Consider the following 25,958-nt stretch of genomic DNA (forward strand, 5'->3'; position numbering starts at 1 on the left):
GAACCACCATTCTACAACCTGTTCCAATTGGGTAATGGATAATGGACAGATTCCATAATATTTAACAATATTTGTGTTCCCTGAGTAACAGGACACGAAATTGCTATGGCCCTTTGGGTAGAAGACAATGTGGGAAAAGATTTGTACAATCGGGGTGTGTGTCTCATTTTCCATGAAGTTTTGTTGGTGCTTTTCTTCTTAGACTAAATATTCATCTGAATCATAGAAAGCTCATTGCTTGTTTTTATCATCAAGGAGGAAATCTGGTAAGTGAGGATGCACGTGCATCTCTAAATATCTTGTGGCAATTTAAGGCAATTAAACAACGAAGCAGTAAATTAATTATGACATACACACGTTGAGAAAACAGTCCTGGGTCATACTTATTCAATCAGTTGATGAGGCCATTAACCACCCTGATTGCTTCTTGTATGCAGAACTCTTGAAACCCTCCTTCACAAGCCACAGAAAAGTCATAGGCACATGTATACTCACTAAATAAATAAACAGGAAGTAAAAACCAGAAGCTATGCATTGTCTAATATTTGTTTATAATAACTCAAGGGTTGCAGATGCATTATGACTATTGATCTAATAATTTATCAGAAATGAAGTTCTGGATTTTTTTTCAATGTCAGTATCATTAAATGAGAGAAAAGCTTTGTGAAAGGTCTTACCTTGCAACCCTGTTAGGTATTTTGATACTAATTTTTATTTTTTAAAAGATTTCATTTATTTATTTGTTTGTTTATTTTTAAGATTTTATTTATTTATTTGACAGGCAAAGATCACAAGTAGGCAGAGAGGCAGGCAGAGAGAGAGGTGGAAGGAGGCTCCCCGCTGAGCAGAGAGCCCGATGCGGGGCTCGATCCCAGGACCCTGAGATCATGACCTGAGTCGAAGGCAGAGGCTTTAACCCACGGAGCCACCCAGGTGCCCCAAGATTTTATTTATTTATTCAACACAGAGAGACACAGTGAGAGAGGGAACACAAGCAGGGGAAGTGGGAGAGGGAGAAGCAGGCTTCCTCCTGAGCAGGGATCCTGATGTGGGGCTCGATCCCAGGACTCTGGCATCGTGACCTGAGCCAAAGGCAGACACTTAATGACTGAGGCACTCAGGTGCCCCCTGATCCTTACTTTTAACTCAGCAGCAGAAATTCTGAGACATTTAGCAAGTTTTGCAAAATCCCAAAGATGAATGGGGTCGGGGGAAGTCAGGTAACCGGCCCGGGCCAACCAGCCCATGGACAGGCTATGCTGGTTCAAATCCACATATCCAGCTTCCAAGGTTAGGGTCCCATCTGCAAACTACAGCTGCCTCTCAAAGGACCTCTCTCCTGTTTCGGGGGCCTTCATCAGAGGCACATTAGACTCACATGGCCAGCCTATCCTCCACTCTCCCCAGAGACTGTAAATTCAGTGGTCTGGGCCCAGGATTAGTGTGAACCCAATGGATTCAGCTTCAACTCCATCCCTTGGAAGAATAGTAAGGTGACCCTGTGATAATTTCCAAAGCTGCGACATTGTTGTTGGTAATGCAGCCACATTTCCTGAGCCCTCGCTGTGTCCCAGCCCCTGGACTTTGAATAAGGGAATGAGAAATGGAAAGGAAAATTGCTATCCTCTAGGAACTTAGAGCCAAGAGCAGGAGACAGACAGATTGAGAGGAACACAAGAGGCAGCTGTTGGAGGACTGAACGGAATTAGCAGGAGGTCTAACGAGAAGCAAGGCCCTCTGCTGCCCCATGGCTGTGAGCGGCACTGTGCAGGCACAATGCCCTCAGCTCCTTACTAGGTACCTTGGACAGCTCCTGTTTGTTGCTTTGGAAAACCTCTCCCTTTCAGGAAGCCAGTGCGCTTCGGTAGGAATTAGACCCCATGGTCATGAGGCAGGAGTTGTTTCTTATAACAAGCTCCCAAGGGGTGGGCAGTCCAGGGCTGGGACAGTGGCATCCACTCTTTGCTCCACCATCCTGAGCCCATCCGCCTGCATCCTCCTGCTGCATCCTGGCTCTAAGTCAATGGAAGGCTGGCACGCCCCAGGCCTCTTGCACATGCTCTGGGCAGGAAGAACAGAAGAATGCCAAAGAAGGGGATTTCTCCTAGCAACACTTAGCTCTTGTATTAGAAGGGAAGCTCTTTGCAGGGACCATACTCTGTATCAACAGCCAGGACTGTGTCACCTGGTCACTACTACGTACTGGGCTAATAAACACATTCTCATTACAGCCTGTGGTGTGCAGGAAGCAGGAAAGAATGGAAATGCAGGTGCTTTAGTACGGTCCCATTTGGAAATTCCTCCTTTATTTTACAAGTCTTAATTTTTTTAAATAAAAACCAATGTATATTAGTTTCCTATTGCTGCCATAACACATGACTACAAGTTCCATGACTTAAAACAATGCAAATTCATGATCTTACAGTTCTGGAGGTCAGAAGTCTGACATGGGTCTTACTGGGCTAAAATCAGGTGCTGACTGAGCTGTGATCCTTCTGGATGCCCCAGGGTGGGGGAAGTCTGCACCTGCCTGTTCCTGCTTCTGGAGGAACCTGCCTACCTTGGCTTGGGGCCATATCACACTGTCCTCAGCTCAAGTCATCACTTCTTCTCTGACTCTGATCCTCCTCTTTCCCTTTTAGGAGGACCCTGTGATTACACACGGGCCCCCCGGGTATGCCAGGACATCTCTCCATTTCAATATCCTTAATACACTCACTTGGACAAGGTCCCTTCTGCCTTGTTAGTGACTAATCACAGGTTCTGGGTATTAGGATGTGATTATCTCTAGGGACCATTATTCTATCTACTGCATGGATCCCCAGTTTTAATGAGGAAACAGGCTTTCACTGGAAAGCAGGAGCTCTGTGTGAGCACCTCCCCACCAGTCTATTCCCCTAGGAGCTACCTTCTCTTGCTGACTTCTGTCCTCTGAAAGCACAGGCATCACTGTCCTTTCTCAATGGACCAGTCAGAGGCATTATCTACTGACTTCCCATCCTCTACTCTCTCCTCTGCCCACCTTGGTTGTGAAGGGTTAGCAGGGCTCAGTGTTGGTCAAGTGCCCAGCACAGGCACTGATGAAATTTCTCATTATTCTTCCTAAGTGTGAAAACCACAGACCCCAGCCTCAGTTGGACAAAATGCCCACCTGCTTGTCTTGCTCCAGGAGATCTTGGAAGAGTTCCCACTGCTGCTTCCGGAAGCGATCTGACTGCCCTAGCTGCCGAGCTGCGTTCTCCTGGACCTCCTGCCTCAAGTACTTGCACTCTGCCCGGGAGAGGCCCGTCACGCCTGGCAGTGTCTCCAGGAAAAGGAGGTCCACAAACTTCTGGAAAGTTTCCATGGTGCCGCGGTACAGCTCCTGAAGCCAAGAGCACGTGATGGAGTTACAAGGCATGTTCTTGCCCTGGGCAGGGCCGTGGGCTTTCCACAAAGCAGAGAGGAAACCCAGCAAAGGCAGCTCTCCAATCACACACACACACACACACACACACACACACACACACAGACACACACACGAGGGCAGGGGGAGGGGTAGAAGGAAAGGGAAAAGCAGACTCTCTGCTGAGCGTGGAGCCCAATGCGGGTCTTGATGCCAGGACTCCAGGATCATGACCTGAGCCAAAGGCAGACACCTAACCAACTGACAACCTGGTTATCTCCTTTAGAAGCATCTACCCAGATGCACAGAATCACAAGCACACCTTCACCCTGCACCCCACACCTTCGCATGCACGGTATTTCCAAGCATCTCCTAAGATACAGACTCCAGCAGGTGTAACCTCTCCACACCTGACCACCTCTCCCAATGTTAGAAAAAAAGGGAGTCTTTACCTTCGTGGCTCAGGCCCTCCCAGGCCTGGCAACCAGCCCCAGGCCCAGGAAAACCAAATACACAACATCCCAAGGACTTCGCTAGAAGGACGAGACCATGGTCACTTTAGAGTCACCACAAGCCTTTATTGAAATTGATATATTTGTTGCCACCCACTGAGACTGGCCCAGTGCTTCTATACCCTGTGCTCATTCCTCCAGTAGCAACACTTCATGGACGTTTTGGCCTTGCTTTGTGGAGAAGGAAAGGGGTTCAGTTGACCAGGATCTTAGGCTCGAACCATGGCTTAGGAGAGAGAGCTTCAGCCTGCTGGAAAATGTCCCTTACTGGGGGAGGGCTCAGGTGGGCTCGGGGGCCACAGGACAGGGCATCAAGGGCACCTTCCCCATGAGTATGAGCTCACTAGACCAACCCCATTCCCTCCATAACAGTAGTTCTCAAACTCAGCTGTGCATCAGAATGCAGTTAAGATAGAGAAACTGAGGCATGAGTTAGATAAGCTGGTCCTGAGCCCAGAACTGGCCAATGGCCTGGCTGGGATTGGATGGAGCCCAGGCACCTGACTCCAGAGCCAGGATGTCCCTGCCCTACCACAAGGCCCACACTGAGCGGCATGTGTCTTCTTATGGGAATGTCCATCATTCCCCCCTAATTCAGGATGGCCTCATCTTAACTAATTAGGTTTTCAAGGACCCTTCTTCCAAGTAAGGTCACATTCTGAGGTTCCAGGGGAATAAGACATTTTGGGGGCTACTGTTATGAATGGAATTGTGTCCCCCAAATTCAAATACTGAAGCCCTAAGCTCCAATGTGACTGTATCTGGAGATGGGGCCTTCAAGGAAACGGCTGAGGGTAAGTGAAGTCATAGAGTGCGGCCTTAAGGCAATAGGGCTGTGTCCTAATAAGAGAAAGACCCCAGAGCTCTTTCTCTCTCTGAGTACATGGGAAAGGCCAGGTCAGGACACAGCAAGGAGGTGGCCATCTAGTACCCAGGAAGAGGGTCCTCATCAGAACCCAACCCTGCCCAAACTTGACCTTGGACTTCTGGTCTCCAAAACAGTGAGACACTAAATGTCTGCTGTTTAAGGCCCTGTCTAGGGCGCTTTGTTACAGCGGCTGAGCTGACCGATACAGGCACCCTTCACCAGTACAGCTGCCAGGATGCTGAAGGTTTGTATTTCCTACCTTCAGATATTTTTCTGGGCCTGGGATGCACACTGACTGCTCATCCACAAGGCCTGTCTTCCCCTTCGAAGCTTGGCTCAGGCATCTCTTCCTGCAGACAGCTGTCTTTGACTTGGCCTTAACCCCAGGCATCGCTCACGCCTCTTCTCTGTACCCGTGAGCAGGGATGTTGTAACGGGAGCCGACTGGGATCAGGCGCGTCCCAGATGCCAGCTGCCGCCTAAGGACTTCACGCCCATTCAGTGCCCACATCACCCCTGTGAAGGCCTATCATTGTCCCCATTTCACAGACACGGAAACTGGGAACTGCTAAGGCCCACTCAAATCTGGAGGCCATATTGTGAGGAAGGGGAAGAGCCAGGACGCAGACCCAGGATCTCTGAGTCTGGAGCGGACCCCGCCTGTGCTTCCCATCGCTGCAGCACTTGTCGATTTCCTTCGCGCTGAGATGTCTGCGTTTCGGCTTTCCAGCAGCTCTGGGTGTTGCCCGAGGCAGGGGCTCTGTGTCTCGGTCATCATCCCCTGCGAGGAGGCCCCTGTCACTTTGGAGGGGACGGGTGGTCTCCCCTGTTCCCTCAGTCAGTTCTCAGGCCAGCATGGAGTTCTCGTCCCAGTTCTGGAGTTGCATGAGGTTGCCCGGGAAGAAAGAGGTGCTGCTGTTCCTCCAACCCAGGCTCCCTGTTCTGGGGTCAGCTCCCAGCCCTCCGTCCTCAACACTGCACTGCCTATGGACTCCCACAAAAGCTAGCCTCCTTTCCATTCCTGAGAGAACGTTTGGGGCATTTGGAGGTCAGAATCCTGAACACCCCAGAAATGGAAGATGCCTCCAATAGGACCCTGGTGTGTGAGGCGGGGAAGGACCCACAGAGGTCGTGTGGCTTGTCTGCTGCCCGCCAGAGGGCCAGGGTGGGACCTGAGCCTGTATCTTTGGGGTCCGACCCACAAGGAGATGGATTCCCACACATGCGCAGATCTGGACGGTTCTCCGCAGGTCCCACCGTGAGGCCACGTACCTGGCAGAGCGCAGCCACGGCCTCAGTAGTTCTGACGTTCTCCTCTTCCTCCAAGGAACTCCGGGTCAACCTCTGCCTCTCCAGAACTGCATGAAAAGCCTGTGAATGAAACAGGAGCTGAATCTTGTGGGAAAATGCCCATTATTTTTTCTAGATAAATTCTCCCTAAGGGCCACTTTCATAGCTGGAGGATGTCGTCCCTGATTTATATACAAGGAAACCGAAGCATGGGGATATTGCGTGGCTGTAATTGAAGACCTGATCCTGGCCACAAGCCACCCAGACATCATTCTGTGACTGAGTTGCTGGGGACCATCACCCAGGCCCCGGGAGATCACCCAGCAGAGCCCACCACCTAGCAGGGGCAAAGCACATAGGCCATGAGAGGTCAGTGTGGTCAGCCCTGACCACGTGGCTGAGCCCTGCTCCGAGGAGCCCAAAGAATGGGCTCCTCAGATCATGCCTCGGATATGATCAGAGGGACAGACTCCTCTTAGGGACGTCCCCTGGGGAAAAACGCCCCTAGTTCACTTACTTATTCGCTCACTCATTCATTCATTCTTTTATGCATCTGTTCCACCCTCTTTCCTTTATCGGAGTCTGCTGAGCACCAGTGCACGCCTGGCCTGCGTTGAGGTGCTGGGCAGAGCCGACCTGGGCCACCTCCCCCCTACCCCCCTGCACTCAGGATTGTGCAATGCGATGGCCAGAAGCCTCTGAGCACACAGAGCAGCATAATCCTACAGCCTCACTTAGCTGCATCTTCTCCAGGACAGAAATAGCCCCCCACTCTACCTCGCGACCTGGGAGGAGGCTCCTTGAGGGGGTGGGGTCTCTTTCTCCGGCTTCTCACTGGGGAGCTGCTGTGGCCACCAAGCTAGCCCCAGGGAGGTCCTGTGCCTGAGCTCTGGGTGGGGCCTGGATCCAGTGACCATCCCTCCGTCCCCCCGGCAGAGGTGAGACAAGGCACAGCTCACACCAATACAGAGGCCCAGACAACTAGTCGGGCCGTGGCTGCCCCTCACTTTGTCTCCCAAGTTGTTAGGACAACCTGTGAGGTAGGTGCCAGGACTCCCATTGTGCAGATGAGGAAGCTCAGGGCTGGGGGGTGGGGAGCAATGCACCTGAGATCACTCAGCTCCTTAGCAGCGATGTCAGAATTTCAACCCATTTCCAGGTGGCCCCAGTGCCCGAATGCTTGACCATTGTGCTGTACAGACAAGCAGGCGCCCCAGCTTGTCCGCAAAGGCCCTCTCTCTCTCTCTCTCTCCAGTCATCCTAGCCTGATGACCTCAAGGAGGGTGTCCTCTTGTTTCTTGTCCAGCAAGCCTCCTTGTCCCTGTCCTTGTCAAGACAAGGGCATGTTCTAGTCCGGTCACCTCCCCGGTCCTGCCATGGAGCCTCCCGTTCACGGTTGTCCCTTCCTCTGGTCTGGCTGTGCCTGTGGATGTGAGGGTGAGTTGGGAGCAGGGTCACCTGAAGGAACTCGCCCGGGGCTGTGGTCGGCTGAGCCTCAGCCAGGAAGCTCCTTTCTTCCTCTTCTTGGGCCAGTGTGAGCTTGGCCATCTCCTCTGCTTGGCGAGCCAGTGACGCCTTAACCAGGCCTTTGCCTCTCTGGGCAAAATCTGAAATTAAAGTAAGCCACAGGACATCGCAGATTACTCCCCAGGCAAGACCTTCACGGTCTCCTGCCTGTGCTCAGGATGAGAAACATGGCTTTATCTTTCAGGCAGAGATGCTTCCGAAAGGCCAGTGTTAGGAGTCCCTGACCATTCAAAGGCCACAGCCCCACGTTATTTGAAGGGAACCCCACTCCCTCCTCGGGCCCAGTGCTCAGAACACCACAAGGGGCTACATTTTGTGGTTGTGAAGGGCGACCGGCCAACCTGACCAGGAGATGAAGAAGAGGTATTTTTGTGGGGAAAAAGGTGGAAGGCATAGGTGACAAGGGGAGGGACAGGTGCAAGGACAGGACGGAGGAGCCTGCGTCCATAGGAAGACCGCGAACTCTCAGACTACAGTTGAGATTTAAAAACCACGAGGACAAGTTATTAAATCAGTAGAAGATGCAAGGAGGAGGGGGAGCCCAAGGGCAAAACCCTCTGCCTGGTGCGGAAGGTGAAGGTTGGCAGAGAGGTGGGGTCTAAACCCAATCTTCATCCCACCCAGGTCACTGGGCTGGCAGAACTGTGCCGGGGGCTGGGCTCAGTCAGCTCCTGGTGAAGTTCAGAAAAGGGCAGGGGAGAATCAGTGTCATGCCGGATGAGGGACAGGGTGGTGGGATGAGAAGGATGAGGGCTGATGGGCCGTGTAGGACCCCAGAGAGGGCTTCTGGAAGAGGAGACAAGAAGTGAGCCTGGTCCTTCTCCTTTGGGTTTTTACAGAGATGTTGAATGTAGAAGCAGGAGAAGTCAATGAGGGCCAGGCCCCCATGGGTCTGCAGTTCTGGGAGATGACTGTTTCAGCATTTCATACATGTGTGCATGCGCGCACGCGTGCGCAAACACACACACACACACTCTCTCTCTCTCTCTCACATGAGCCTGCACGTACGATCCACACTTGTAAGACAAGCCCACTTCCTTGGGTTTTGTCTAAGAATGTTTAGTCTCTGGCACCAAAGAGTGTGACCAGGTGTCCAGGGAGACCAGAGTCCTCTCTCTGCCCAGGGTCCTCCCTCCACCCCCCGACTGTCTCCTTGCCTCCCCTGTCCTGTCCAAGTTCAACAGAGTCTGATCACTGGGGGCTGTTTTGGCCTCCTGTCCCTGTCACCCTGTGCTGCTGGGACCCCTTCCCACTGGAAGAGCCCAGGCCCCTGTGTGCAATGACCCCCAAGGCCTGATGTGCTTTGTTCTACAGGGTCCAGACTCCAGCCAACAGCAGGCTTCCACATGGTCACAGAAGCCGTGACGCTGAAGGACACAAAGACCTCATGGAAGGGCCTGAGGTCCCAGCTCTAAGTGCCTGCCCTCTGACTCCATCTCTGAAAGACAGCAGGCAGGCGTGGCAGAGGGGACACAAGCCACTGCAGATAGAGGACCGGGCCACTGACTGCGACGAAAACCTCACACCATGGACTGAATTGCATTCCCCCTAAATTTTAACACAAAAACCCTAACCCCCACGGTACTGCATCTAGAGGGTAAATGAGTTCGTGAGACTGGGGTCCTAATCCACTAGGCCTGGTACCTTAGAAGAAGAGGAAGAGGTCCAAGGAAGGCCTTCTCTGCCATGTGAGGACACAGAGAGAAGGTGGCCAGCTGCCGGCAGGACATGGTTTCTCACTGGGACCTGACTGGCCTGGCCCCCTGCTCTTGGACTTCACTGCCTTCAGAACTAGGAGAAAAGAAAGGTCTGATGTGTAAGCCCCCTCCCATCTGTGCTATCCTAATACTGTGGCCTGAGCTGACCAAGATCCCTGGAGACCCCCTGGTCCTACAGTGTCCACACCGGTGTGGGTGTCAGAGTCCGCTGGGGAAATTGTGAAGCGCATGGACTCTGTGCCCTGGAGAGTCCTGATGGGGACCGAGAGAGGCCCCACCTCTGTGCGGCCACTCCTGGCCCTGGGGAAGATGTGCAGCCTTGGACCCAGGACTGCGGGACAGTGATGCACTCTCCTCCCTGGAAGCCTGCAGCAACTGATGCTGGTGGCAGAGGGGGTACCAGCCCTGCAGCCAGAAGTTCCTTTTTTCTAATGATGGGACCTGGACTAAGATTCGGATGCCCTCAGTGTCTTGAGGCCTGACCTGCCCACCTCCCAAGGTCCACCCCAGAAGCTGGGGGGTGGGCATGGGAAACAGCCACATCGGGTTCCCTCTCCTGCCCCACAGGCTCAGCCACTGCCCATCCTCACCTGCGCTGCTGAGCAGGCCCTAGGACTCATGTCGAGCCACGGGCTATGGCTGAGTGGCACATGTCTGGGCATTTTCCGGGTGTTGCCACCCTCCTTTGCCTTCTGCATGGTCCAGGGGCTTCTGCAGGAGGAACTCTGGGGCCTCAGTCAGCCTGGTCACTGATGGCTAATTACAGCAGGCAATCTCCGCCCCTAGGGGCAGCCTTATGGGGAAGGCAAGCAAGACTCAGAGCAATTAAGGTCTCCAAGGGCCGGAAGGAGATCACAGCTTGTGCTGGTCTCCCAGGTCTCCTGAAGCTTCCGAGCTGCCCCCCAGGCCCAGTTCCCCTCCCCAAGCCCGGCACAGGAGGGCTGTGCACCCTAGACCCAGCTGGGGCTCACTCACCCCTGCTGAAACGCTCCGCCTCCCCCCAGAAGGCCTTGTGCTGCTGGGTGAGCAGCTCCTCCTTCTGCCGCCCGGAGAGCTTCCCCTCAATGGTCAGCAGCTCCAGGCCGTGGGAGAGGGCGGCCAGTCGGCATTTGGTCTCCTCCTGGATTTGGAGTTTCAGAGACTCGATCATCTTTGCCATGTGCGCCCGGCACATGGTTCTCTCCAGGGTGTCCTGGGAAGAGAAACCCTTGGGTCAGTGCCCCGCCCTGCAACAAGAGTCCGCCAAGGGCAAAGGGCTCCATCCTAGCACCCCCATGCCCTGTGAGCCTCCCCAGTCTGCTTCTTGGCTGCAGACAGAATCGTGAGGCTGACTCGGAGTAACAGACGTAAAGCCCTTGGTACAGAGTGAGAGCTCCTCGGGGGGCTGCACTTCTGGGGAGGGGTTCAGTGCAGGCACGTGACCAGAGAGGGACCTTTCTTATGGCCATCCCTCCCTGTCACTGGGAACTTTGGCCTCCACAGCCCTGGAAGAGAAAGGCAAAGACACAACAAAGGTCATAGGGTTCCTGGGCTTTGGGGCCTCAGAGAGCCTGGGACACAGGGTTTGAAGAGATTTTCGAAGGTGAGACTGACTTGAGGAGTGGTTTCCTCGAGGTCAGACTTGAGAACAGCCCCCCACCTCCCGCCCTGTCCCATCACGGCATCATGACTCAGGACAGGACTCATGGAAAAGACCCCTTCCTAGGGCAGGAAATGCTGACCAGAGGCAGATGGGACTCTGTGGGTCTGGAAGGCTCAGAGGGCAGCTGCTCACCCTGCAGAATGACCGTGAGGACCGTGGAAGCAGGGGGCCGCTGCTGAGTGCAGGAGGCCCATGTCCCAGGGCCAGGATGCCTCTCCCAGCTGGACATGGACCCAGCAGACTCCTGAGCCTTCCTCATCCCTGTCTCGTCCTCCACGCCTGCAATCCTGCCTCTTCCCACTGGGCCCAGGCACAGAGGGCTCAGGCCCTGCTCACATCTATCCTGCCATCCTAGCCTCTCACCTGCCCCCTGGTCCCCGTGCTCTGCCCCCTGCACTGTGCCCAGCACACCTGGCTCTCATCTCTGCCAGGCCCCTGCATGCTCTGGGCCTTCCACCTGGGGCACACTCTCCGTTCCTCTCACTCCTCTGCCTGCTAGTCCTACTCATCCTGGCCAGGCTGGGCTGTGGGGTGCCTTCCCTGTCCATCCTGCCCTGCCCCAGTGGGCCCCTCCTCCACACTCCCCTGCTCCGTGTGCTTCTGTCTTTAAGGAGCTAATCACACGGGATAGTCCTAGGTTGGACTGAGCTGAGCTTCACTGGTCTGTGTTCTCACAGTGTGACCAGGGCAAGGACAAGAATGGCCCAGTTACAGGCAAGAATGCTGAGGTTTATTCTGGAAGGCCCCATAACTAGCCCAAGGACAGTGTTTTTGAACCTTCTGTGATTAGGCACGCTTGACAGCAGTAAGCAGGCCCATGACCACTAGGGGGCGCAAGAGGATAAGCACTGGGTGGCCACGCGCCGGGTGGGAAGGCTCTGCTCCGCGAGGGACCCAGACAGGGGACACTGGGGAGCAGGGAGCCCGAACCCCCCAGGAGCCACCTCTGAGGTAGCACGATGAGGCCTCCCAGCTCAGTACCGACAGCACAAGTCCGGGTTTATACTCGAAGGAAGACAGGAGTGGAGAGAGGTGAGCATGGACAGAGGGACGTCGGATGGGAGGTGAAGAGCCCCTCCTTGCTCTCAGGGCCCCCGGGGCCAGAACTGGGCTCCACCGGTCAGAGCTGCAGACCTTGGGGACAGTGTCCTCCTCGTACACCAACATACAGAGTTGCAGTGAACATTAAGTTAAAACAGCAGCCAGAACCTAGTAAGCGATCAGGAACACAAGTGCCAGTCATAATTATCTACAAGACCCTGGCATGGCCCTTGACCTGGCTTTTTGTCAGACATCCCAGGAGAGTGATTCTTACAACCCCTGGGGCTCTTTCCAGAACCCTATTAGTTTGATTTTGATATTTAGTGATGTCATGTGAACATACAGGTCCAACTTCCCAGACTAGAACGCTCAGACGCGGACCCAAGAACTTAACATCTTTCTGGAATTGATCAGCCACATAACATGAGATCCACAAGCTGTATTTTGGGGGATACGCAGGATGTGGACAGAGCACCTTTCTTCTGTGCAAACACAAATTCCAGCCCTTTGCAGGCAATCCCATAAGGATTTGTTGTCTGTTTTGCCGGCGGCCCTGCGGCCCACAGGGTCTAATCACTAACACTCCAAGCGCGTCCCATGGGCCAGGCTCTGTTCCAAAGGCCTCGCATATCGTCCACTCTCTAATGTTCTCAGAACAGGTGCTCTTCAGATCTCCAATTACAGATGATGAAATGGAGTCACAGAGAGGTTAAGTAACCTGTCCCAAGTTCATCCAGCTAACAAGCAGCAAGACTGTGGTATGAACTCAGGTTTCTAGCTCAAGTCTGTGATACTGTTTCTGTAACAGAACGTGGCCCACAAGTAGGTACTCATCAAATGCTGGCTAAGAGAAGGGCGTATTGATAACCTGGATAATTCTTTCCCTTCTTTCTATTTGGAAGTTACTGGCTAACACTCGGGCCAAAGTCAGCTAAGGAGACTTTTTTTTCCTGCATCAATATCCTGCTGACAGAATAATAAACAAAAAGAAAAAAAGAAGGAAAAATAGTCTTTCTCTTTTGATAAGCAGTAATATCAGCAGCCTTATCAAGTTAAAATCCAATTCACAGGGGTTTGTATGACAAATCCGAAACCTTGTTCCCAGGGCTCAGCGATGTCAATTAAACAGCCTGGGAATCCTAGGTGGGTCACTTAGCTGGCTCCCTGCTCATTGGGAAGAAAATATCCGCCATGCCTACCTTCTAGCAGTGCCGGGGAGGGAAAGGAGATTGTATGCGTACATGAGGAGCAAAAACATCACGTTCTCAAATAGCTGTTTCACCCGGGGAGTTTGTTAAAATGCATATCCTAAGACTGGCCGGGGGTGGGAGCGGGAGTGCCTGCATTTCTAAAAAGCCCTTGGGGGTTGTTGGGGCCTCTGGTCTGTGGACCACACTCTGCTGGTTGTGGACCAATGCAGGGCTTGTCCCATGAAACAGCAGGGCAAGGCCAAGACCATAGCTGAGAAACCCCACAGTGACTAGGGCATTATGGGTCCCTGAGCACTTCCCCGAGCCCTGCCTGTAGAAACTCCTGGAACCACTCTTTAATAAATAGAGTAATTGAAACTCAATGGGGTTAACTAAGTGGTTCAAGATCACACAGCCTCAAGTGACTGAGCCTAGGTTCAAAGTCAGGTTTGTGGATTCCTCTCTACAATATACTATACTTGGATTGCATCTCCAAGTAAGTATCAGAATTGTTTGCAGAGTTTAAGACCAGCAATACCAGCACTTCACTGTAGACCAATCAGATTGGATCTCTGGGCATGAGGTCTGGGCAGAGGCATTTTTTGAAATCTCCTCGGGTGATTAATGGAGCTGTCGGAAGAGCAAAGAAAGCTCGATCCACACAAGTGGGCATCAACTATGACTACTCACTGTGGTCACCTAGATCTCTAAAAACCCCAGACTCATTAAGTCAGAATCTCTGGGGGTGGGGCCCCATCTGGGATCCCAGCATCAATACTTTTAAAGCTCCCCAGATAATCTCAGTGTGCAGCCAGGACTGAGATCTAGTGCTCTCTGCTTCCACAACACAGAGCTGGCTGGAATCTCCACTTAACGAATGGGAGGGTGGATGTGTAGATGGATGGATGGGAAAATGGGTGGATGGATGGATGGAAAGAAAGATGGATGGACAGATGGGTGAATGGATGGATGGATAGATGAATGGATGGCTAGATGGATGGATGGGTGGACAGATGGATGGATGAATGGATGGAAAGATAGATGGATGAATGGATGGATGGATGGATGGATGGATGGATGGATGATGGATGGAAAGGTGGATGGATAGGTGGATGGATGGATGATGGATGGAAAGATGGATGGACAGATGGAAGAATGATGGATAGATGGATGAATGGTTGGATGGATAGATGAATTAATGGGTAGAGTGATGGATAGATAGACAGATGGATGGATAAATGAAGGGAAAGATAGATGGATAGATGGATGAATGGATGGATTAATGGAGGATGGATGGATTCACTGTTATTCTCTGGGCTCTACACCCCCATCTACAATTTAAATGTGTTTGACTTGATCTCTATGGCGCATCAAACTTCTGGATTCCATATTCCCAGTGTGGGTGTCTTCAGGTTCCCTTCCCTACCCCTTCAGCATACCAAAGCCTGCAAATCCTGAGAATCACGCAATAACCCTTCAGCTGCAATCATTCTTTCCGTGAGTGTCATCATGAGTTGTCGGGCTTTGGAGCTCGAACACTTAAATTGGTCCATAAGAAAGTGCTGGATGTTTTCCATCTGTTTCCAGAAAGCTTCCATCTGTGAAATGAGAATGAAAAGCAAGAGGTGGGTGTAGAAAACTTATTTAAGAAAGTTATAAAACCAGACTGTTCATGCTTGAGAATTACAATTCATTCCTTATCACACACTGAGATTCTAAACACTTCTGCAATTGGGAGCAAGTTTATCTCAGCAATAATCGAGTTCTATAGAGAGGTTTCTCCTTGGTGTATTGTAGGTGCCAGTCAGTTTCAAGGTGGCTTTTCAGCCAACACCAATGCCCTGCTGATAAGGAAGGCAGGCACAATGAGATCGCCCAGCGTAAACAGCTTAAAGACTCTTAAACAGGCCATGATTGCTGCCTGGGGAGTGTGTGAGATTCACCAGTGTGCTCCTGGAAGCTCCCATATCTCCAAAAGGGATTAACCATGTCCTGGAAATAAAAGCACGAAGGGCATTTACATTTCATTTATTGACCTAACAGTACAAAAGAGCAATAAGGCAAAGATGGTGCTGACCATGAAAACCTTCTGCTTTGAAACCGTTTTCCTCTCCCCCCATCTCATCAGAAGGAGAGGTGCTAATCACCGAGTGGCTGAGAATGTCGGGGCTCAAGCAGCCTCCCAGAGCTCCAAGAACTGGGATACTAGCAGTCATAACCCCCTCCCTTTATGGCATGCAGGGTGGCACGTAGGTGCCAGGCTCTAGGCCTCATGCATCTTGTGGGTCCAGGTAAAATGTCTACTGGCTGGCTGTGGGAATGGGTTCAGAAAGTTGGGTCACTGGTCAAAGGTCACAGAGCTGGGAGGCAGGGGCAGAGTTGGTGCAGGCCCACGGAACTCCTGGAGTGGTGGTTTTTCTCCACTGTGGCTCAGCCTCTCTGACTCTGAATTAATCTGGGCACCTCTTGCTGCACAGGGCATGGGAGGGGTCGGGGCTGAGCAGCACCAGAAGACTGCCCTGACCCTGGGGCACCGAAGGAAAGGCGGAGACAAATGCAACCCAAACACGGAGCCACTCTGACCAACCACCTCCAGGAGGCAGCACACAGCAGAGAGGGAGCCCACACTGGGGTGGGCAGGCCCCTTACGCCCCCAGGAAACTGCTATGTGTCCCAGCCATCACACCTGTGACCTCCCTCCCGCTCCCAGCCCCCCATTGGATAGGCTCCTTCCAGACTATTCTAAAAGGACGTGACTATCACCTGCAACACCCTGCCCACCTCAAAACAGAGTTGGATGTCCAGACAGGGCGGCTGCTTTTCCTCCAGCCCCAGAGATCCAGGATACCCATCCTATTTTTAGAAACTCTTGATTCCCTTGGCGTCTGTTACGTGATTTTCTCCTGGTCCCTCAGAGTCCATATTCTGCCTTCCTGTCTCAATTCTCCTTGTCTCCTCCTCCTTAAACGCCTGGTAGGATCCCAGACTGGGCACCAGGCACCCCTCCCTACCCTTTCCCCACACACCATACGCCTGGGCATCTCCACTGCTGGAGGTCACCACATGTCCGAGAATCCTGAGTATACACGAATCATCTGCTTGAAATACGCAGACGCGGACAGGCGCTCCACTGCTTTGTGGAGCCCATGGACCCGGAAATGCAGGCTGAGCACCATCCCTCTGCCACTCATGCCAGGAACATCCTCACTCTCCGTGTCCTCTAACCCAAGCTTAGTGGAGACTCTCCATCCTCAGGCATCTCCAGTTCAAGATGGCAAGCCAGGACTCACTCAAGGGGGCAAGCCGGCTCCCCTCCCAACTTGCTTCTCATTCTGGGATCCTTATTTCCATAGAACTGATCCTTTACACTCTCCTCTCCTCTAAACCTCATTATCTGCTACCCTATCAGCTCTCCCACCTTTTCTTACCATTCTCTTTTTGCAGCTGCCTTCATGAAATTTTCCTATTGTCCTAGCCCCAGAGTGCATACCTATCTTCCACTGAGCTGCTCGAATGGTCCTTCTAAGACAGAAACAGATCCAGCGGCCCTCTGCTGTCAAACTGCAGTGACTCCCATCTCCTTGGCACGAGATGAAAACCCTCAGGCCAGATTTCTGGCTTTCTCTGACTCTATTGCTCCTCAGTCCGCCCTCGCTGCCTTCATTCCCTATCCATTGGCTAGCATCCACCCACATTTTCCCCCAAAGGCCTCTCAATGGGTCTTCTCTTCTATGAAGACTTTCCTAACTCTAGGATAAAATGGATTCCTCTCCACTGCACCTCTGCCTTCTGGTGTTCTCATCTATCACAACACTTGTAAGCTATAAAGTCCGCATCTGCTCACCTTTTGGTCCCTGTACTAGGCTAGCCTGTGCATCTCTCTGACAAGGCCAGGTCCAAGGCCATTCTGAATCCCCAGTGTGCAGCATAGTGCTTGGGTGTCAAAAAACAAAAAACAAAAAACAAAAACCCGTTTTTTTATACCTAACATAGGAACAGGGGGTACTGGAATGGAAATGCAAAAAGGGATATTTGAAGCAAGCCACCCTCTCTGGAATTTAAAGCTTTTATGAGTGATGCCTTGGGTTGGAGAAGTTAGCCGCTAGGATCTGCTCTGATCCACACGGCAGGAATGACATACAGGGTTAGAGCAATCTTTGCTTTGAATGACAAAAAGATCAATCTAAAATTTAAGCAAGGGGGATTCATTAAAAAAAAAAAAAACAACTCTAAATCTTGGCCCCTTCATTTTACTTTCTCCATTACTTACTTTCTGAAACTAGATCCCTGGCTTTGAGGCAGAACATATCAGGGATTTCAAGTTTTAAACACGCTTCTAGGTGCCATCTCTTAAATCTCACTAATTTAACTGCCCCAGAAATCAAGGTTCTTATAAAGAAAAAGAAAAGAAAAATCCATCACATACATTATCTATTAGCTGCTCAGCATATTCTCGCTCCTTCTTTTCCACATCTGCCAGAGTGATGTACTCAGAATCACCAGCCCCCAACATTTCCGTGTTTGACAGTTTGACCTGAAGTCCCTTTTCTAATTCCTCCAAGTCCTGGGGAAAACAGAAAAAGGAAAAAAATGCAAATAAGCAAAGGAAAAAATCTAACATATCTTAAATTCCAAAAAAGAAATGCTTTTATCTTCCAGCATAAAATATTTCTTAACCACCAATAGCTGATCTAGGTATCGTCCCACTTAAGGTTTGATGATAGAAATCTCTTTTGCTCATTAGACATAGACTCTCAAGAATACTGGATTCTTTTCTTCTATATTGCTCTCTCCCTCCCTTAAAAAGATTGAATTTACTTTTTAAAATGATGAATTAGTACCTTACATTTCTTATGAAGTCCTGGAAAATGCCATGACCTCAGGGGGTTGCAAAGGAATACTTCTTCCCCACGCCTCTGGTTTCCACAGGGAAGGATTACTCACTACACCCCAGGGAAGGCGGGACACAATGTGATTGGTGGGCTCAACAGCAGGAAGTGGCCCCCTTAACTTGTCCGATCTCTTCCTCTTTGGCATGGGTCCTCCATGGGGAGGCCATGATGGTGGTGTGGCCTCCGCCTGGAGTGTGCGGATAGTGAGGGCCTGCCGCGGAGGTGACCAGCGTGGTCAGCAGCGAGGTAGGCAGTCTGGGAAACCCTGGGCTTCAGAGCACGGAAGCCGGCCTCTCTGTAAGGAGGCCGACTTTCTGTCCGCGTGGGCGCGGCTGGTCCCCTTCCGGAGGTCGGAGGCCATCAGACTGGCTCTCCGTCAGCAGGAGCCGCTGCGGTGACTATCGTGCTCTCTGGTACGTGCGGCGGCGTCAGATCCGGGGTCTGCGGCCTGCAAAGCCCTTGCTCTGCCCTAGAACCCTGCTTCGCTATTCCGCGAGGAAGGACTCGCGTCACCGCGGTGGTCGTTGTTAGTGCACCGGCGGTCACCGAGACTCGGTACGCCTTCGTCTGCCGGCTGCAAGCCAAACCCTGACGGCCGCCCACGGGCCGCGGCGGGGATGGAATGCAACCGCATGTGCCTGGCCTGAGGGGACCGGCCCGGCAGCAGCGCTCCCGGGATGGGGGTGGTCATGGTGATGAGGCACAGTGTCCTTCCCGGGGGGGCGGCGACTCGTGCCTCCGCCCGGGACCCAGAGGAAGGGGGAGAAACCTGCCCTCGGCATCCCCCACCTCTCGTGCGGCGGTGACTGGGAAACGGCGCTGCTGATGACCCGGACGAGGAAGACGGTTGTCGGGTGGTCAGGAGGATGCGGGCAGCCAGCACGACGCAGGGGCTGACTCTTACTCGGCCAGGTGCCCCCTACACTTGCCTTGGCCCTCCGTGATCCCGCAGGACGGGCGGGAGTCACGACCCCGCGGCCCAGGAGGGACCTGGGATTCTGAGAGTTTGCGTCTCCACCAGTTAGACTCCAAGCCCCGACTCGTGTCACTGCCCGTAAAGCAATGTAGACTCCATGTAAAAGACGGACAGGGCAGAATGCCCCCTAGTATAAACAGTTCAAACCAACAAATCAATTAGGTATTTAAAACACCCAACCTAGGGGCGCCTGGCTGGCACCGTCAGTTGGGTGTCCGACTCTTGATTTTGGCTGAGGACATGGTCTCATGGTTGTGGGATGGCGCCAGGCATCGGGCTTCACCCCCAGCAGGGAGTCTGCTGCTCCCTCTGCCCTCCCTGCCTGCTTGGGGGGCGCGTGCTCTCTCTCTCTCTCAAATCGATCAATAAAAACTTAGCAACAGCAAACCTAGGAGTGCCTGGTTGGTCCAGCCGGGTGGGTGTCTTACTCTTGATTTCAGCTTAGGTCATGATCTCAGGGTCCTGGGATCGAGCCCTGCATCAGGCTCTGTGCTCAGCATGGAGTCTGCTTGGGATTCGCTCTCTCCCCCTCTCCCACTGCCCCTTTCCTGCTATCTCTGTCTCTCTCTCAAATAAATCTTTTTTTTTAAATAATTTTTTTATTTTTTTAAAAACATATAATGTATTATTAGTCCCAGGGGTACAGGTCTGTGAATCACCAGTTTACACACTTCACAGCACTCACCATAGCACATACCCTCCCCAATGTCCATAACCCCACCCCCCTCTCCCTACCCCCTTTCCCCTGGCAACCCTCAGTTTGTTTTGTGAGATTAACAGTCTCTTATGGTTTGTCTCCCTCTCGATCCCATCTTGTTTCATTTCAAATAAATAAATCTTAAAAAGTAAATAAATAAAAATACCCAACCTTGTGCAGAAGGTGACAGTAACAGTGGTTCTGAGTAGCAGGTATGAACAACATTCTTCTCGTTTTCCTTTCAGTATTTTTCCAAATTTTAATTATAACTATGGTCATTTTTATATATGTACACATATTTTTACATAATTGCATTGGGTTCAAAAGCACATATTGTAAGAAATTATTTTTACACATGAAAGCAAAAATAATTTCCTATAATATGTTTTATATATATTTTAATCAACTATTTTTTTACTAAAAATTTTTATTTATTTGACAGAGAGACAGCGAGAGAGGGAACACAAGCAGGGGGAGTAGGAGAGGGAGAAGCAGGCTTCCCGCTGAGCAGGGAGCCCGGGGCTGGATCCCAAGACCCAGAGATCATGACCTGACCTGAAGGCAGACGCTTAACGACTGAGCCACTCAGGCGCCCCTATAATCAACTATTTTTAAGTAACCTTGAAATGTAGGTTGAAGACTTACTTACATTTTCTTGCTTTGAAAGAATCCTCTGGTATAATTCATCATCAGACTTCTTTTTAGGCAGAAGATCAAGGAGGCACATTTTAAAAATCTGAATAAACATCTATTGCCAAGAAGGAAAACATAACCAAGAGAAAGGCTTAGAAATGGTATCGCCCTTTCCATCCCTCCCTCTCTCCCCTTCTTCCTCTGTCTCTTCACACACACACATCCTTTTTGCTGGAGGGTAAATACTTCAGGTTATAAATCATGACAATAGCCTATAATGAGCTGTATTTTCATTAAGAAGGATTAGAGGGACACTTGTTCAGAATTGCGATGTGTACAGTCCTCCTCCCCGGCCTCCTGTCACAATGGATGGAGACGTCCTCTACACCAGAGAGAATCCTCCCACAAGCGGGGACACCCAGGAATGTCCAAGCCTGCTGTCCCCACACCTGCTATTCACCTCCGTAGGACATCTGTGTTTACAGTTTGGGGCAACTGTGAATAAAACTGGTAAAAACATTCACATAACGGGTTTCTGTGTGAACATAAGATTCTCTGGGGTTAGGTTCACCAGAGTGCAGTTGTGGGGTTTTCTGAGAAACTGCCCGTTCTTCGGTGTGGCGCTCTGCATTCCCGCCAGCAATGCATGTGGGACCCAGTTTCTTCCCATCGTCACCTGCATCTCCTGTTGCCACCATTTGTTATTTTAGCCATTCTGATAGGTGTCGTCATAGCTCGTTTTTTTTTTTTTTTTTTTTTTTTTTTTAATATATCTCGTTTACTTCTTGTTACTCAAGATATCTCATTCCTTCCGTAATGGCTAATGCTGTCCAGTGTCTTTTATCTCATTTTGTGTGTCTGTGTGTTTACCTGCCGGCTGTAGATCCTTTTTGGTGAAATGTCTGTTCACAGCTTTTGCCCTTTATCTTCTAACGGGATTGTTTGCTTCTGTGGAGGTTTGAGCGTTCTTTATATGTTCTAGGTTCTAGGTGTGAGTCCTCTGTTGACACATGGTTTGTGAATACTTCTCTTCTCCCTATCCTCTCTGATGGGGTCTTCTATAGAGCACAAGTTTATCTTTTTTTTTCTTTTTTTACAATATCTGCTTTTCTAGATCCTGAAGATTTTCTCCTCTGTTTTTTTCCTAGAAGATGGATAGTCTCGCATTTTTACCTTTAAGCCCGTGATGCATTTTTAGTTCATTTGTGCATGAGATGGAGGTTTGGTGTGAGTCCGTCTGTGTCTGCTTTGGACTGCTGATTGTGGCGATGTCATGTCCTGAAAAGCGTGTCACTCTTCCGTGGAACTGCTTTGCTCGGTTGTCAGAGGTGAGACGTATTTGTGTGGTGAGGCAGTTTAGTACAAGGCTTAGCAAATGTTTTCCTGCAGAGGGCCACATGGTAAACGTTCCTGGCTTTGCGGGCCAACCTGTCATTTTTACAACCATTGGATTTTGCTGTTAGAGCATCGAGGCAGCCACGGTCAAGAGCAGGCATGGCTGGACTGGCCAAGGGCCACAGTTTGCAACCCTTGGTTTAAGGTTTGTTGAACACTGTGCTATGCCAGGCTAATATATGTATTATCTCATTTGGTTTTTAGAGCATGCAGGACATTGGTACAATCTTCTCCATTTTACAGACAAAGAGCTCTTCGGCTGAGAAATCTGTATAACTGGCTTCATGTCACAGGGGACAGCCATGAGGGGAGGAACCTAGAACTTTCCTCTAACCTTCCTTAGGCTTCCAGTGTTAACAAGCTCTAGGAACACAATGTCATGTTGGCTTTCTCCCCACTGAAGTCGAGTCCACATAAGGTGACATTCTTTTCTCAACATGTTGGTCTAAACCCATTTTTCTTTGACCCTAGACTGAATGGGTGACGGTACAGGTCTCATCTCATTCCTTTCAATTAATAATTTTTTAATAATACTGCTTTTATTTTTTATTTATTAATATTATTTTTTATTATATGTTTAATTAGCCAGCATATAGTACATCAATAGTTTTTGATGTAGTGTTGAACGATTCATAGTTGTGTAACACACAATGCTTATCAGAACACATGCCCTCCTTAATGTCCATCACCTGATGACCCCATCTCCCCATCCTCCTCCCTTCTGCAAACCCTCAGTTGGTTTCCCAGAGTCCAGAGTCTCTTATGGTTTGTCTCCCTCTCTGATTTCTTCCCACTCAGTTTTCCTTCCCCTGTGGTCCTCTATGCTATTCCTTATGTTCCACATATGAGTGACACCATATGGTAACTGTCTTTCTCTGCTTGGCTTATTTCACTCAACATGATCCCCTCCAGTTCCATCCATGTCGATGGAAGGAGCTGAGATGCCCTTCGATAGACGCATGGATAAAGAAGATGTGGTCCACGTATACAGTGGAATATTACGCAGTCATCAGAAAGGATGAATACCTACCATTTACATCAATCAATGAATGTTTTCTTTTGGAAAAATTGCAGACTCAGAGGAAAGTGCCAAACCAATACAGAGTCCCTGTGTACTGTCACCTGGGTGGCATGTGACGTCACTGTGGTACAATACCAAACTCCATCCTGACATGGACATTGGTCCGACTATTTCCTACAGACCTCACTCCGTTTCCACTCACTGTCACGTGTATTGGTGTGTGTGTGTGTGTCTATGCAACTTTACCCCAAGTACAGATTCATGAAGTCACCACCACAATCAAGACAGAGAATGTTCCAGCACCAGGAGAAGTCCCTAGGCCGAATGATCCCTCTGTTGGCAACCCCCGAATGCACACAGCCCCTAACCTAGGCTGTTCTCTCTGCCATTTTGCTTTTACTGGCATCAAAGGCAGCTTCTGTCCACCTCCTGACAAGCCAAGTGCTGGTTCCTCTGCCAAGGGCCACCAGGGAGCCCTGCATGACCATCACATCTGCTCTGGGTCACTTTTTTTTTTTTTTTTTTTACTTTGTTAGTGACACAGCATGGACACAAAGTGTGCGGGCAGTTTCAGCTGCACAACACAGTGACCCCCAGCTTCAGTCTGAGTCACTTCTGAACTGACATGTGCAGACGGATCTCTCCCAGAGAAATGGCACTTGAGGCCTCCACAAGGACTGGCGCGTTTCCCCAGATCCCACTCACAACGAAGATGCATTCCACAGGGAGGGAAACGCCACACATGGACAGAGGTCCCCTAGGGCGGTGTCGGCATCTGCGGGCACATTTCTGTGGCGCGCCTACTGCACTGCAGGCCCACAGACCTTGCACTCAGACCTCATTTGGGTTCTGTGTCTATTATTCACCAGCTGCGTGATTTGGGGCGACTGAGCCAACATCTCTGCGTCTCAGGTTCCTCGTGAGCAAAAAACAACAGTAAGGCTTCCTTGAGCTCAGACGTTTAGAGGGCTTCCTTAGCCTCACAAGGGGGACTGTGATACCTGGTCACACAGCCTGGCCGAGCTCTGCCTACAGAGACCCTTCAGAGCTAGACAGCTTCAGTTCCTAGTAATTCCATGGGGTAAGAGTTGGAGAACATTATACCTTTTCTAAAGTGGCCCAGAAAGGGGAAATGACTTACCCTATGTTACACAGCTCATCTGTGTGGGAGGGGGGACCAGAACCCAAGTCTCTGACTCCTCGTCCTTCCCCAGCTTCCAGCAGACGTGTGTCCCTCCAGGGAAGCCTGGCCGTCAGCCCCACACTCACTTAATGCCCCCCTTCCCCTCCCAGCACTGTACAGCTTGCTACGCGCTATTGTCGGCTGGGGAGCATCTGTGCAGTTCCCTGCCATCTTCCCCTGGAGAGCGGGCCCCATACAGCTGGGGGCTGTCCCTGGTTCCATGCCAGGCTGGGAAGAAAGGCTGCCCACAGAGAAGACACACAGATGAGTGACGGTGACTGCTTCCTCATGGGCATCTGCTGGCTGCTGCGGGGGCGAGGTGGCCAGTACCGTGTCCCTTGCCAGCTGGGTGGTGCTCTGAACGCAGACACCGTCAGCCCTCCAAGGAGCACAGAGCCTTTGAGAAGCCTGCCAGGGCCACCTGCCTGCTGCCCAGACGGGATGCGGCGAATGAGACCAGGTCACAGGCATGAGAAGGCCAGGGCTCTGCGGGATAGTGGGGCCGCCGGAACAGGGTCTATTTCCGGAGTCCTGGTAGGATTTCTGGTTTCCAGGACAGACCCCTGTTTACAAGGCCCATTCTGCTCTCACAGGGCCCCAATTTCTTTCTACTGCATCTGCAACTTGATGTTTATATTTTTCCAGTGTATGACAAGGCACCCCATGGGCGTGTCTGTCTGCGTCTCTGTCACTCTCTCCGTCGACCCCTCTCCCTTTCTCTTTCCAACAGGCCTCCCTGCTATAGGTCACATCCCTCATTCGAGAATCCAGGAGAAATAACTCCTCTTTTGTAGCTCTGTGGCCTGGAGGCCTGGCCAGCCCCACTGGGGTTCCACAGCTACAGGGTAGGAGGTGGCACACGTCTGTCTGGCTTCCTCGCTGCGTGGGCCCACAGTTGGTTCATTCAGAGCCTGTGTGCGTCCAGCAGAGACCAGTCATGTTCTGCTGTCGTCTGTGGCTCTGTAATTTCTTGTCCGTAATGTGGAATGATAATGGCACCCACCCCTCTAGGCTGTTCTGAGGTTCAAGGCTAACCGCCCGTATGACATGCTCAGGGCCCAGTACATAGTGAGCAGTCACCAAAGTCAGCGCTCCTAAATATTGTTGTCACTGTTATCATTCCTTCAGAAAGGCTAGTGAGAATGAGGAGAAAGGGGGATCCCTCTCACATTGCTGGTGAGAGTGCCAACTGGTTCAGCCACTCGGGAAGGCAGTATGGAGGTTCCTTAAGATGTTAGAAATAGAGCTACCCTGCAACCCAGCAATCGCACTACTGGGTATTTACCCCAAAAGATACAAAGGTAGTGATTCGAAGGGGCACATGCACCCCAATATTTATAGCAGCAATGTCCACAATAGCCAAACTACCGAAAGAGCTCTGATGTCCATCAACAGAGGAATGGATAAAGAATATGTGGTCCATATATACAATGGAATATTACTCAGCCATCAGAAAGGATGAAATCTTACATTTATATTGACCTGGTTGGAATTGGAGGATATTATGCTAAGCGAAAGAAGTCCATCAGAGAAAGACAAATACCATAAGATCTTGCTTATATGTGGAATTGAAGAAACAAAACAGATAAACATAGGGGAAGGGAAGGGAAAATAAAATAAGACGAAAACAGAGATGGAGACAAACCATAATTGACTCTTAACTCTAGGGAACAAACTGAAGGTTGCTGGAGGGGAGGCGGATGCGGGGATGGGGTAACTGGGGGATGGGCATTAAGGCAGTCCCGTGATGTGATGAGCACTGGGTGTTGAATGTAACTGATGGATCACTGACCTTTACCTCTGAAACTAATAATCCACTGTATGTTAATTAAATTGAATTTAAATTAAAAAATGAAAAATGCTGCCCTTTTCCAACATCTTTTACCTGTTCTCACCAGTAGGGGACCTGTGGGAGGAGGCTGTCATCTATCTGCCCCGCCCCACAGCTCCCAGTAAAGGAGAGCATGTGCCCCATCAGCAGGCACAAA

At 51.0% G+C, this 25,958-nt stretch overlaps 1 protein-coding gene and 1 long non-coding RNA gene across 5 annotated transcripts in view; one reads left to right on the forward strand and one right to left on the reverse strand.

The window, feature by feature from the left end:
- The window catches only part of EVC (EvC ciliary complex subunit 1), a 61,895-nt gene that overhangs the window by 20,048 nt on the left and 15,889 nt on the right, over positions 1–25,958 (reverse strand). For all 4 annotated transcript variants that reach the window (XR_007125276.1, XM_047718846.1, XM_047718845.1 and 1 more), the window contains 7 exons: positions 20,388–20,486; positions 17,600–17,737; positions 14,613–14,771; positions 10,276–10,492; positions 7,514–7,662; positions 6,038–6,136; positions 3,152–3,364 (listed from right to left, as the gene is read on the reverse strand). Coding sequence is in view for 3 of the 4 variants with exons in the window: in XM_047718846.1 (XP_047574802.1) it covers positions 3,152–3,364; positions 6,038–6,136; positions 7,514–7,662; positions 10,276–10,492; positions 14,613–14,771; positions 17,600–17,737; positions 20,388–20,486 (1,074 nt within the window). In the remaining variant the exon portion in view is untranslated. The remainder of the gene's footprint in view (positions 1–3,151; positions 3,365–6,037; positions 6,137–7,513; positions 7,663–10,275; positions 10,493–14,612; positions 14,772–17,599; positions 17,738–20,387; positions 20,487–25,958) is intronic.
- LOC125093529 (uncharacterized) lies at positions 18,242–22,047 on the forward strand. The gene is made up of 3 exons (XR_007125277.1): positions 18,242–18,311; positions 21,520–21,699; positions 21,971–22,047. It is a non-coding gene; the product is annotated as an uncharacterized LOC125093529 (long non-coding RNA).

This window comes from Lutra lutra, chromosome 2 (genome assembly GCF_902655055.1).
Source record: "Lutra lutra chromosome 2, mLutLut1.2, whole genome shotgun sequence".
Taxonomy (NCBI): Eukaryota; Metazoa; Chordata; class Mammalia; order Carnivora; family Mustelidae; genus Lutra; species Lutra lutra.